This window comes from Hydra viridissima, unplaced genomic scaffold (assembly GCF_058129835.1).
Source record: "Hydra viridissima isolate aposymbiotic clone 2 unplaced genomic scaffold, HvirCarnegie_v1 scaffold_3, whole genome shotgun sequence".
In the NCBI taxonomy this organism is placed as follows: domain Eukaryota; kingdom Metazoa; phylum Cnidaria; class Hydrozoa; order Anthoathecata; family Hydridae; genus Hydra; species Hydra viridissima.
This window is the reverse complement of record NW_028324302.1, coordinates 15,081,132-15,095,000: the sequence shown is the minus strand read 5'-3', so window position 1 is coordinate 15,095,000 and position 13,869 is coordinate 15,081,132. Positions and strand designations below refer to the sequence as shown.

At 27.2% G+C, this 13,869-nt stretch overlaps 2 protein-coding genes across 6 annotated transcripts in view; both read left to right on the top strand.

Moving 5' to 3' along the window:
• Positions 1 to 5,942, top strand: part of LOC145180496 (charged multivesicular body protein 7-like) — a 15,823-nt gene extending 9,881 nt beyond the window's left edge. For 2 of the 3 annotated variants that reach the window (XR_016450677.1, XM_090081621.1), the window contains exons 6-11: positions 651 to 699; positions 1,165 to 1,284; positions 2,204 to 2,308; positions 2,392 to 2,434; positions 3,360 to 3,431; positions 3,577 to 5,942. Coding sequence is in view for 2 of the 3 variants with exons in the window: in XM_090081621.1 (XP_089937747.1) it covers positions 651 to 699; positions 1,165 to 1,284; positions 2,204 to 2,308; positions 2,392 to 2,434; positions 3,360 to 3,431; positions 3,577 to 3,674 (487 nt within the window). In the remaining variant the exon portion in view is untranslated. The remainder of the gene's footprint in view (positions 1 to 650; positions 700 to 1,164; positions 1,285 to 2,203; positions 2,309 to 2,391; positions 2,435 to 3,359; positions 3,432 to 3,576) is intronic. The other variant, XM_090081622.1, reaches the window with a different exon arrangement.
• On the top strand, positions 4,102 to 12,142 carry LOC145202039 (monoacylglycerol lipase ABHD2-like). Of its 3 annotated transcripts, none has more exons than XM_090081624.1 (8): positions 4,102 to 4,273; positions 7,470 to 7,635; positions 8,613 to 8,784; positions 8,916 to 9,099; positions 9,205 to 9,399; positions 9,623 to 9,695; positions 10,203 to 10,287; positions 11,592 to 12,142. In XM_090081624.1, exons 1-8 carry the CDS (start codon positions 4,122 to 4,124, stop codon positions 11,780 to 11,782), a joined length of 1,218 nt encoding a protein of 405 aa, XP_089937750.1. In that variant the 5' UTR covers positions 4,102 to 4,121; the 3' UTR covers positions 11,783 to 12,142. The 3 variants fall into 3 exon arrangements, with proteins under 3 accessions (XP_089937750.1, XP_089937749.1, XP_089937751.1); XM_090081623.1 differs by lacking the exon at positions 7,470 to 7,635 and adding an exon at positions 7,286 to 7,454; XM_090081625.1 differs by having other exon boundaries at positions 4,105 to 4,273; positions 7,286 to 7,635.
• The last annotated feature ends 1,727 nt before the right edge of the window (positions 12,143 to 13,869 follow it).

Sequence of the window (13,869 nt, the reverse complement as noted above, 5' to 3'; positions counted from 1 at the left end):
GATGATGATGATGATGATGATGATGATGATGATGATGATGATGATGATGATGATGATGATGATGATGGTGATGGTGATGGTGATGCTGATGGTGATGCTGATGATGCTGATGGTGATGGTGATGCTGATGGTGACACCCTGTATTAAGTTTTATAACACTAATGTTTATAAAGTTTTAAAAATTTTTACTTTTAAAGATAGATATTAAAAATAGTCAAATTTTTTTCATGATCTGGGAAAATAGATTTTAAGTTTGTATGGAGGTGAATAACTAGCAGTAAATGGGGAAAATAGTGCTAGCAAATTCAATTTTTTTGACAAAAATAATGCAATTTTTATTTTTTTTTTAAAAAAAAACATCTAATATACTATCTTGAAAAGTTTGTGAAAATCTGCTCTGCACATATATATTTCTTAACTTTCTTTTTAATATAAGGTCCAATAAAATTAATATAATGCTAATCAACAAATGGAACAAAAGTAAATCAAAAATGGCAAAAATTCTGTGCAAAACAAATTCAAACTATGATTATTCTGTAACCTATAACCATTTTATCAACAATTATTTTTATATGTAATTTATTGCAATATAAGGTTATTCTGAAAGGATCACTAGATTGTAAAAATATTTTAAGTAAAATTATTTTTAGCTTGCAATACCAAGTACAGACATTTATGAAAGCAAATGATAAAGTGCAGGTGATAGTTTGATTTAATGATTTCTTTTTTGTTTTAGCATCACTGTTATTGCATGTTCAAGCAAAAATTATGTTTTTTGTAGCACTAGGCAGTGAGAAAGCATTTTTAGTTGTACACAAATATTGAACTCATTTTTACATCAAGCATTTCCTAAGTTTTAAAATTGCGATTTTGCTTAGTTACCTTGATCTAAATATATCTTATAACTTAAAAATTATATATATATATATTCTTTAAATCTTCCTTTCGCCTCTTTTTTTTTCTTCTCAGTAGTTAAAATACCTACATCAAAAAGTTTGATGTGCTTGTGATATCAGATTAATTTTGATTTTAATTGAAGGAAATTTTTCTTATCAGCAAAAAAGTCATAATAAATAGTGATGTAAAATTCTCATATAAAATGCTTTTCCATTATTGTGAAGGATATGTTTTTCCTTTATCTACTTGTTTATTTTTTATCTACAGGCAAAAAAAACTTTACTTCAAAAGCAAAGGCTGCAGAAGGCTCTTACTATGAAAGAAAGTGCATTAAGTGCCATGAAAAATCAGTTACGCTTAATACAAGATGCAGAAAATACTAAAATGGTATGTACTCTAATAAATTTAGATTTTATATAGTAAAGGAGACTGAAGCTTATCAAGCAAATCTTATTTAATACTTCATGAAAAATCAGAATTTATATATATTCATTTTTTATTCACTTTTTATCAGCAATACAAATTTATTCATTATTATTTATTTAGTTTATGTATTCAATTCTCATTATTATTATTATTATTATTATTATTATATTATTATTATTATTATTATTATTATTATTATTATTATTATTATTATTATTATTATTATTATTATTATTATTATTATTATTATTGTTGTTGTTGTTATTATTATTATTATTATTGTTATTATTATTATTATTATTATTATTATTATTATTATTATTATTATTATTATTATTATTATTATTTTATTACTATTATTATTATTATCATTATTATTATTTTATTATTACTATTATTATTTTATTATTATTGTTATTATTATTATTATTATTATTATTATTATTATTATTATTATTATTATTATTATTATTATTATTATTATTATTATTATTATTATTTTCTTATAAATTTATTTGAAAAGTTAAAGAACTTGTACTTATTTTTTATAAAATATTTTTTCAATCTTTGTCTTTTTAATTGATTGTAGAACTTAAGTAGGCGGTCAAGTTTTTTATTCTGTTGTTAAAAAGAATTTTTGCGTTCATAAAATTGGTTATAATAAAACTCAACTTTTTAAATAATTTCATTGTTGTAAAAATATAAAGTTGTCAATAGTGGAATTTTATTTCTTTGTTTTTCCATTTTTATTGATTTGTGTTTCATTCATATTTCAAATAAAACCTTAAAATCATTTTAACTGACAGCACCAGAAATTAATTTATATATTTTGTACATTGTTTTAAATATTTTGTCTAAAAAAGTCTTTTATTTTTGGTAGATAGCAGATGCTTTTCACTCAACTGCAACACTCCTCAATGAATCTTATCGTCAAAGTGGTCTTACAATTGACCACATCAGTGATGTAATGGCAAAAACTGAGGAGGTATACAATATTTAATGTGTTTATAGAAAAACTTAAGTTAACATCTGATCAGTGTTAATCTAATAAAAATATGTAATATTTAGGCCAGAGATATGGTGAATGAAGTTGAAGAAGCATTATCTTTTGGTATGATATTTTATATTCAAGTTGTTTTAATCAACAGTTTATTCTATTCTAGCCCTTTTTTTGCTGTATATGTGGTTGAAGGCTTCAAAATAAATATTATGCACAGTATTATAATCTTAAAAGAATGTGTTTTTTATTCTAAATACATGTAAGTAATTTTTAAAACTAAAAATACTTGCATACACTCTTCCAGTAGTCTGTGATAGAAAAAGTTGTTTGAAAAGTTTAGTGCTGCAAAAAATATTTAAGTAGTTGCACACATTTTTTCTTCAAAATTAAAGCTTATACAATATTAAGCAGTTCATTTATGAGTGAAATCCTAATGCTAGTAGAAAGCAAATTTTCTACTGTCTAATTTTCTACTGTGAAATAATATTTTATGGTTATAGCTTTGCATTTTAGTAATGTTTCTGTGGCAATTCAGCTTTCAAGAACAAATTTGTTCTTTTTTATTTTTACACTGCTAAGTGCTAAAATGTTTTCAATAAGTTAAGTTTTTAAAAAAACTGTGTATTATTTTCTAAAAGCTATCTTTTACAGCCTGTGTAACTCATAATTTTTTTGCAGTTAGTGGCTCACTTTGAGCTCACATTTAAACAAAAAGAACTTGAATTGTGAATTCATTTAAACATCTCTCTTCTGGAATTAAAATCTAGTTTTTTTTTTATTAGAAATCCAGCACCTTATTTGTAAGGCCATGATAACTTTTAATGTAATTTTGGCATTTTAGATTTTTTTTTTTAACAAGGATATTTTAAACTGCAATAAAATATAAACATGGAATTCACATGAGATATTGAATGAAAGAAAATCTTTTTGATATTTTTCTCTTTTAAGATTTCCATTTAATATATATTAGGTAAATTTTTTTGTTAATTTATTTAATTTATAAAAAATGTAAAAATGTTTAACTTTTAATGTGCAGGTGTTCATCAGCTCGACGATATTGATATAGAAGAGCTTGAACAAGAGCTTTCAGAATTGACGAAAATTCAAGGTTTTTTTTTTTTATTATTACTCAGTTTTTCAGTTTTATGACAAAATAATTTTATGCTTTTTTTTTTTTTCTTATATAGGTTATTGATTTTTTTGACATTTTAATGGTAAACTAGATATAATTGTACTCACGTGGTTTAATTTAGATGAGGAGGAAATTGTTTTACCAAAAGTTCCAGATTTCTTGCCTACAAAAACTAAAGACCAATCAAAGCGAAATCATTTGGATTTAATTTCTAGCTAAATTGTAAAATGATGTACAAATTCTTCAAAGAATCTAAAAATCTCTTTTTAGAATTAATAAACTTTAAATCTGATTTCTTTATATTTATTACTCTGTTTCTCTTTTACCATTATAATACACTTTTTTAAAAAACTTTTGTATTGAGATTATAAACAGTAAAGAAATTGTTTTCTTTTTTTCATTTTTTTTTTTTTCTTATTGAACATTTTTTTAACACTTTCAATCAGTATAGTTTTACAAACAAAGCATTCAAAATTTATGTTAACAGAAAGAATGCAGTGCAAAAAAATTTCAAATATAAAAAAGTGTGAAGAAATAATCATTGAGTTTTAAAATTTATTTTTTCGTAATGATGGTTTTTATTGTTTCTTTAACAACACCCAAAGTATTATGCAAAGTTTTGTATTGAGAAGAGTTCTGTTCTTTTTTTAGTAGAAAAAAAAAGGAATGCTTGTTGCTATCTGCATTTTGGTATTCATCATTGTTATAATTCAAATAGTTTGGAATGCAAAGACTTCTCCAAAGATAGAAATCTATCATAATGGGGGATGTGATATCATAAAAAAGATTGTTGATGGTTGCAGTATTATTCATATAAGGTATGCTACCATGTTTCAATCTGCACCAAAATGTGTTGGCCTGTCAAATCATAAAGCCCATCACCTTTTGGTTTAGACAATCTTATAGCTGTTTTTAAGCAATTTTGGGGTGCTGAATCCAAAAAATGTAAAGAATGGTTAGGGTAAAAATCAAAATTTTTTGCTCTTTAAGAATTTTTTGATGATTCATAAGATTATATTATCTAAAGATGATATCACCATGTAACAAAGGTTTTGTCCTTGAGTTGAAATTGCTATTTTCTATTTCCTTATGTTTAGAAAACATGAAAAAATACTTGTATTCATTTATAATTTTGCTTTTATGTCCAGCATAATGATATTTGTGAAATTTACCTATTATCATAGAGAAAAAGTGGCAAATTTAAAATTTGATATACACAAAGATACAAAATGACATATGATGCAATAGTAGTATTTATTTATTGTAAAATCATGCAAGTGTTACAATAAAAACATTAAAAATGAGTAGTTTTTCTAGATTTAAGCTTATATTGTAGATTGCTTTCATGAACCAGCCCCCAAATATAGTCCTCCATCATGTTTTCATTATAAGACCTTGGTAGCGGAGTTCAAAGTTCAATATATCCTGGTGGAAATGCTCAATCTTAACACTCTTGTGCTGGACAAAGTGAGCGAGGGGAAGAGATGGATACTTATTCACATCATGAAACAGCACTACTTTGAGGCTTCTGCATGAGCTGTTGATCTCTTCCTCTTACACAAGGTCTGAATCAAGTTACAAAATCACCCATTGTTACACAAGGTCTGAATCAAGTTACAAAATCACCCATTGTTAAACCAAATTATAGAGCAAAGTTTATGTAACTTGGAGGTCAACTTACCAATTATTTTTCTCAGAGTGCAATTGATATTTCCCTGGATCAAACAAAAATAAGGCAACAAATTTTTGTACACTGCAAGAATCATAAAGAGATTCAAAATGTGATCTTGACACAAAGACAAATATACTCACAACATCTTGTCAAGCTGGGGCTGGATGGTGGTGGTGATTTTTTCAAAAACAAATAGTCTACCCACCCAGCAAAAAGCTATATCTTTTGAGTGTGATGAACCTCCTCTACAAAGCATTGAAAGACGGGTGGTCAAAGGTAGAAGAATAGCCTACTATATTTCACATCAAAATCCAGCCTTTTTATGGATTCAAGTGTGACTCCCAAAGTTCATGCTGTGTTCTATCACATTGCACAATTCATTGAAAAACGAAAAGCCTCTTGGTAAGTTCAGCTGAATCTCTGCATCACAAGCAGCTGAATCTCTGCATCACAGCTTTCATTTTCAATAGGAGCGATACAAAAGAGCAAACAGCCATCCTGAATATGGGAAATGGCTGCAACTTTGTGTTGTGGACTACAACAGTAAACATTTGTAAACTGCAACAGAAATAATAGAAATATGCAACATAAATTTTATGTTTATTTGTGTTTGTCATTGATTATCATTAGAAAGATGCATTGTATACTGAAAAATTTCATGTCATGTGTCTATTATCAGATCAAAGGATGATTTCAGAATTTATTTTTAGAAAAGCATTACTAATGCTGTAAAAAATGCAAAAATATAAGCTGTCATTTACAGATATGTTTAAAAGAATAAGAATTTTAAAAATGATTTTTTCTCTCAGACAAAATAGTTTAATTTCAGTTTTTCCATTTTTGATATCAGAGGTGTGTATATATCACTTGCTTCACAGGGTTTCTCCAGAACATCAAGTTGGGGTTATGGCTTTCTCAGGCCATATGTGAATTTCAATTGCCTCAAACAGGCTGGTCACATTTTGGCAAAAGCAAAGCTATATAGGTGTTGGTATGTGTCTTACCTTCCAGAGTTATTCTGGAAGAAGAAAACGGGATAGAAAAACATACTTTCAACTCAAGGACAAAACAAAAAAAAAAAATTAGTTACATAGTGTATTTATGGTGATTTGTAATAATAAACACACAGAATCCGTATCCTCTAAACTTTTATAGTTGCATGAATTCTAAACTCTTAAAAGGACTAAAAGAAAACTTCAAAGGTATTCAGAGATTAGCTGTTTGATATATGTGGAATTAAGTGTGGTAAATTTTCTGCAAATGGAACAAGAAGATTTTTGTAAATATTTGTGCTTCATTTATTACCAGGAAAGTAGAAATATATAGCACCATTAGATTTAGTAGTAAGAGAATGTTTTGGCATGATTAAAAAAAAAAATCATTAAAACAAATGGAGCAGAAAAACTGGATGCTGTTTTTCAATATATCAATTTGTTTTTAGCTAGGAATTTTTTCTCACCATACAAGGTTTGTAAAAAAAATGTTGATTATCTTTTTCTTTGATAAAAAGAAATATGAATTAATTACTAATAAATAACTTTTTGCAAAATAATATTGAAGGCTCAAAGGGCTGTTTATGGTCAACAAAACCAGATTTTTTTGTTTCTTATGGCAAATGGTATCACAAAGCTAAAATTTGATATTTTTCATTTGATTTTTTAGCCCTGTTAAATGGAAAACTCTAAAATTGGTTAAATCTTTACTTTAAGAATGAAAGTTTTTTTAAAGAACATTTTATCCTTTTACATTAAATTTTTTTTTTTTTAACCTAGTACAAACTGTATCTATTAACAGATTGATTTTTACTATACAATTGTTTTGCTGAAGAAAGAGAGTTTTTACTAGATCTAGAGTTTTTACTTTCCTTGTATTTTGTAAGTAATTTTTGTACCTTTTATTGTCTCATAAAACTTAAGTAATCTTAATCAAAGTCTTAAGTAAATAAAATGTTATTGAAGGAAATTCCTTATTGTGTTTAGTTTTATTATGATTAGGCATAAATAATGCTTCTTATGGGTAAGTATGCATGATGGTCATAGAAAACCAAGTAGAAATAGTTATGATACCATCAATGCCTTGCTGCAAGTATAAAATGCTCCTTGTTTCAAGTTTTACTTTTTTTTAAATGGGTTTAAATACTTTTTTGTTTATGTTTCAGTTACATACCAACCTATATTTGGGGTAGAAGTGGCCATTTCCAAAGTGTGGTGTTTTCAATAGCTAATCGCTTCGGCTCTGTACCAGAGTACATAAGTGCACAGCACAGTATAATTGCTACTGATGGATCTTTAGTTACTTACCGTTTAAACCAACCTTCTCACTTACAAGTATGTTCTTTTTAGTTATGTACCTATTCATATTTGGGGAAAATCTGGGCATTTCCAAAGTATTTTTTACTCAATGATTGGTCGGTTTGGCAAAATTCCAAAATATGAAAGTCAGCGTTTTAAACTTGGTGGTGAGGATGGCTCATTGGTATCCTATGACTTGTTCACCACAAAAGTCCATGTATGACTAAACTATTTTTAAAGTTAATTTGCAAGCTATGAATTCTCTTTTTTTTTTCTTGCCTTGAACAATTTTGAAATGGCTGCAATATACCTGTTATCTTAAGCAGTTTAATTTTTGTATTCAGATGTAAATTAGTACAATAAATTTTTAGTTTAAAATTTATTTTGCCAAGTTAAATCAAATTTATATTTTTTTATAAAATTTTTAATTTTATTACAAATATTACAAATAAAATTACAAATTTTATTATAATTTAATCTGTGCTTAGTTTGAGTAAATGAGTTATTATATAGAGAATGATTGAGCCCCTTACTTTATATATGAGTGATTTTGAATATGTTTAATTAACCTTTTTATTGTTAATCAAAGTAAATGCACTTAATGTGTTAAGTCCTTTAAAGGCTAAACTTGAAAATTGTATGAATTGCTTATGAAGTTATCCATGTATTAAGTTTCATTTCTATAATCTGTGGGTTGCATGTGATACATGTTGCATACATTGATTCACCGATTGTCAGGAGATGCTGATTGGTTTTTGCTAACTTAGTTTCTTACTTGAAATATGGAAAAAAAATGTGCTTCATGTGGTTTCATTTGTAACAAATTGTTATATACATAACCATTCTATTAAATTAATTCTTGTTAATTTAATGATAAATTTTTCTGATTCTTAAAAAGGTTAAGGATCAGAAAAATTTATCATTAATTTAACATAAGAATAAAATGAAGTGTAGAGTATAGGCTAGTAATCATAAGTTATACAATTATCTTTAAATATGTTTCAAATGACAAAAAAAAAAAAAAAAAAAAGAAGTTTCCTTAAAAGGAAATGTTTTTTCTAATCTTTAATGGAATTGTAGTTTGAGATTAATCTAAAAAATACTTTTCAAAATTTTGTTTCTATTTTCTCTATAATTATGTTTCTATTTTCTCTATAATTATGTTTGTATCAATTGTTTCTAATAATATTGTAGAAGAAACCAGTCACTATTGTGGTTGTTCCTGGTATTTGTAACCATTCTGAAAATAAATATGTTAAAGTATTTGCCCAGCATATGAGTCAACATGGCTACAAAGTGGCTGTATTAAATCACACTGGTGCATTAAAAAATGTTCCTCTTACAAGGCCCAGAATTTTTACATATGGTAGGTTAATAAAAGTTGTCTGCCATGGTATTTACTTTTATTAATGATCTGTTATGTTATGTTTATGTATTTATGATTACTGCTGGTATGTTTTCCAGTGACCATTTTTTTGTTATGTTATTTTGTTTTAGGTTATACTGATGATTTAGAATTAGTTGTCAATGATTTAATAAAGAAAAATCCTGAAGAAAAACTTGTTGGAGTTGGTTTTTCACTTGGGGCAAATGTTTTAATGAAATTTTTAGGAGAGAAACCTGAACGACAGTTAAATTTTTTGTTTGCTGCTTCTCTGTGTCAGGGTTATAACTTACCAGAGTATGTTTTTATTTCACATTTCTGTAATATATACTTTTCAGTCTTTACTATAATCCTCTTGTTTTTGTGTGATAATTCTATCAAATTAAAAGTCTCTTTTAACAGGTGCATGACATTGATGAGTGAATGGGAAAATCTACGCAAGTTGTATTACTTTGGTATAACTCGAAACATGTTAAAAGTAATTAACCATCACAAAGATAAATTTGAAAGTCACAGCGTAAAGAACAACATACCACTTGATTGGAAACGCATTTCATCTGCAAAAGCTCTTCATGAGCTTGATGATCTTTTCACAGCGTACGAAGTTTTTTGTAAAAACTCTCATAAAAGTTTTTTTCATTGTTAATGAAAATTTTTTGATGAATTTTTTGATGAATTTTTTGATGTTAATGAAAGTTTTTTGTAAAAGCTTGATGATCTTTTCACAGCATACGAAGTTTTTTGTAAAAGCTCTCATAAAAGTTTTTTTGATTGTTAATGAAAATGAAATAAGTTTTTATTCTTTCTTTTTTTTAATTAGAAAGGTTTACGAGGATATTTCTGATATACCATCATTTTATAACAACAGTAGTTCAAGTGCCTATATGAAAAATGTAAGTTATTGATTGTGATTTGGTCCACAATCATGGGCCTGTAATCCCTTAAAATAAAAATTTTGATATAATTTTTATATTCAATTTCTTTACTGATTCATTTTATTTAGAGAGGCCAATCAGGATTCTTTGAGCATGTATTTATTCTGGACTAAATTATGTAACTTAGACATACATGTAACAGGGGTCCATGTAAAACTTTTGTATGCACCCCTTTCATATTATGTATGTATGTATGTATGTATGTATGTATGTATGTATGTATGTATGTATGTATGTATGTATGTATGTATGTATGTATGTATGTATGTATGTATGTATGTATGTATGCAAGCAAATTGTTTTTTTTTTGGTAAATAAACACAAACATTCTTTCTTTTATAATAAAACACAATGTTAATGTATTTGTATTACTTTCTATATAGTTAACTTTCTATATACTTAAGTTCAAGAAGCAGTTACAAGTTGAATATATTTGAGATAAAAAACTTGTTAAATTGTTTTTAGATTTTTATTCCTACACTTGTGCTAAATGCAAAAGATGATCCGTTAGTCCCAGAATCTCTTTTCAAATATCCTAGAAATCTTTGTGGTAAGTGTATTGCAAAGTATTTTAGTTTTTATACATTTTTAAATATGAACAATAATTTTAAAAAGCTACAAGGTGAAAGTAATCAAAAGTAACCCGTTTAATCGACTTGATTTGTTCTTACTTAAAGATTGACTACGAAAATCCTTATCTTGGTTAAGGCTTCTTTATGAAATTTATTTAACAATCTATCAAGTCCCTAAGAATTAATTTAAAGAAAAGAAGTTTATTTAATGTATATTTTTTCTTTACAACATTCTTGTAACAAATTATGAAAATCATTAATTACAATAGCCACCTTTTAGCAGCAAAAACTGAATTTGAGATGAATATCCCTCACAGTGGCATACATTGTTTTATGAAAAATTTCATTCCAAGTTCAACACAAGGATGCTTCAAAGACTCCAGTGATTTGGGAGGATTTGTTGCAGGATTTTCACTCAAGAGGATTAAAGTATTACATAACAAGTAGTACCACTAGCTAAAAAATCTAAGATCTGGCATTTATTTTAGCTCTTTTCTCAATAAAAATGAGGGACGATTTCTAAAATTTCAATATGAAAGTTGGCTTCCGAGTACGGAGCATTAATTTGCTCAGTACGAACGATAGATTTTAAACTAATGACACAGTCATTGCCACGATTGTGAGTTTCTTTGATAGTAAAAGTCTTCAGGACAGACCTCAAAACTTTCCCTAGTGGCTCGAGTATTATCTCATTTAACATAATTTTGCTTCTTTCGAGCTTTATTGCGCGTTGTTAAAAATTTGCCGTCTCTAAATTCTAAAAAAGAAATTCTGTTGAGAAAGAAAAGATTCACATTTCGTAAACCGCTTCGACAAGAACAGAATTGAACCTCAAAGTTTTTCACTACTTGAACTATCTTCACAGTTGTCTTCCACCCTAAAATATTTAACCTTCCACACAATTTTTCTTTGGCAGTTTGCAATTAGAAGTTTTACTTTGTTTCGGAATTTTTCGGACCCGCAGTAAAGAAAATTATATGCTTCTCTATTTCTAGATGCAATTTCTTAAACAGTTAAATTAAGAATTTAAACATCACTTCTAAAATGATCAACTTGTTAAATGTAAAAAAAAAAGCATTTGAAAGCAAAAAGTTATCTTTAAAAAATTTTTCCTAACATGCAATATTTACAAAATCCGGAATCAATAAAGTTATGCTCTTTTTCAATACGTTACTTATATTAAGCTATTATAATTAAATATACAAACTTGTTTTTTCAATACGTTACTTATATTAAGCTATTATAATTAAATATACAAACTTGTTTTTTGTTTTCTTGTCAGATACAAATCCTAATGTAGTGTTTGTTGTAACCCCGTATGGCGGTCATCTTGGATTTTTTGAGGGTGGATACATCATACCAAATCGCTTGTCTTGGTTGGATCGCATGTTGCTTGAGTTTACAGACGTCGCTATAGACGTTATTACTAAAAACAATACATTAGAATCAAGAGATGTTACTTTTGAATGTTAATTTTGTATTTAAACTTTGTTATGATCAGTTCAAACGAACAAACGATTTCGAAGTGGGATATCGGTTAACTTTTGTTTTTTTTTTATCCAAAAGGATTTTTTTTTTATATGTGTATGATTTTATAATTTTTGTAAAAGTTTCGTGTTTTGTAAATTGATTTTGTAGTTTTTTATATTTCAAGAAGGGTTTTGATGGGTTTCTGCTGACTTAGGCTTGTTTAGTTGCTTTTATTGTGATTGTTTCTGTTCATTTTCTGATTTTTTTATAACGATATTTTTTTAAAATGTATAAATGATAAGAAAACTTTACATTTTATTGTATGTAAAATAGTTTAAATTATAGTATAGCACCATGATAAAAGGAGGTTTAACTTTTTTCTAGAGATAAAATATCAAATTATTTTTTAAAAACTACTGTCAGATTTACATTCACTGCGATCCACGGTGGTTCGTAGAATGTGATCGTAACGCGAATTAATTATACGCGATGATAAAATTTTGGCTGATCTACTAATATTATCTTTAATTTTCCTAACTCCATTTTTTTTTTTTGTTTTTTTTTTTTTTTTTTTTTTGTTTTTTTTTTGTTTTTTTTTTTTATTCTTCCTTGCCAACGTATTATGCTTAATCTGTAGCCCATGTGTAAACAACACTGAAAGAACCGTATCCATTGATGGAGGCTCAAAAATCTTTTGAAGGAAGGAACTGGATTTTTTTGTACATAAGCAATTTTAATTTCACCGTTTGCAATTGCAAAGAAATAAGTGAAATTGTAAATATTGAAGAATCACTAACTTCACAGGCGTTGTTTTAAGTTACTCTTTCCCTATTTTCTAACTCCCATCTAGACCCTATTTACATACAAGACCCGGTTGCGTACTGAAGATGGAATTTACATCTTCTTGTAACTCACATAGACTTTTAGTATTAAAATAAAGATCATGTGAACTAATTTCTGCTACTGTTTTTGCTGCACCTGAAGGGGTAGCATTCTTCCTTTGCTTTATATATATTCGTATAGCAACCTTAGTGGTCATTCTGTATCTCAGATATGTAAACTTGTTTGATTTCTTGTTTATTTACAAGTCCAAATGCCAAAAAAGCATATAAATCCGCTAAGAAACAAGAGCCACACCCCTTAAACCTGAAGAAGTTCCAATGTTAGGGGAATAGGTCTTTGTTTCCCAGCAAATTTTTATGCTTTTTTTTTAACTGTAAACGCGCCTTAGAGAAGTTGGAAGTGTTAACATTTCGGAATTATTGTTATTGAATTATTGTTTGCCGCTTGTTTTCTGGCTTTTCTTAAACTTGTCAGCATTGTTAATGAAAGTTTTTATATGCTAGATGAGGTTGCCAAATTTTACACTTTTCGTTGTTTGGCCCATGAACAACAATCTTCAAGCTTCTTTTATGGTTGTCCGGATGTTGAAGGTTCTATTGTCTAAATTTAACTTCCCATTTCAAAAAATTCAAAAACTCAAACCATCCCTTATTGTTTGAATAAACTTCAAATTTAGAAAAAATTGCCTAGCGACGAATTCTACAACACTACAATGTTTAATGTTAATTAAGAGATAAATGTGGAAGTGATTTTCTAAACTTGATGTGGTAAAAAGATCTAGTCAAAAGTGTTTTCAGCAACAAGAGTTTTGAACTTTGATTTTAAATCTTTTGATAATGTTTTATGTTTTTCTTTTTTGTGTCGTTATGGTTCTTGCTGGCCAAAGTCTGAACACTCAAGACCAACCCCACCTTAATTCGAAGGATATTACTCGAGATATAATACATAAATCAATTTTTCCAGTCGTTAGAACAAGAATAGGGCAAGACCCTAGATGTCACAATAAAGTATTTAAAAAATGCATATCCAGAGGCAGTAGCGTTATCTGTATTTACTACACACAACAATTCTGTAGCTCCTAAAATATAAATTTGTCTCAAACATTAATCTTGAGTTAAAAAAGTTTTAGTTGTATTTCATATACTTGTATTTAATATATATTTATATAATAATTAATTTTTTATATGTACATATATCTTAATCTAAATTATATATATATATATATATATATATATATATATATATAT

Bases quoted from the DNA above. Each gene is read 5' to 3' on its own strand.
- LOC145202039 (XM_090081623.1), top strand. From the start codon at position 4,122: ATGCTTGTTGCTATCTGCATTTTGGTATTCATCATTGTTATAATTCAA. The intron at 4,274-7,285 runs GTATGCTACCAT...TTTATGTTTCAG, and splicing joins TGCAGTATTATTCATATAAG to TTACATACCAACCTATATTT. The intron at 7,455-8,612 runs GTATGTTCTTTT...ATAATATTGTAG, and splicing joins ACCAACCTTCTCACTTACAA to AAGAAACCAGTCACTATTGT.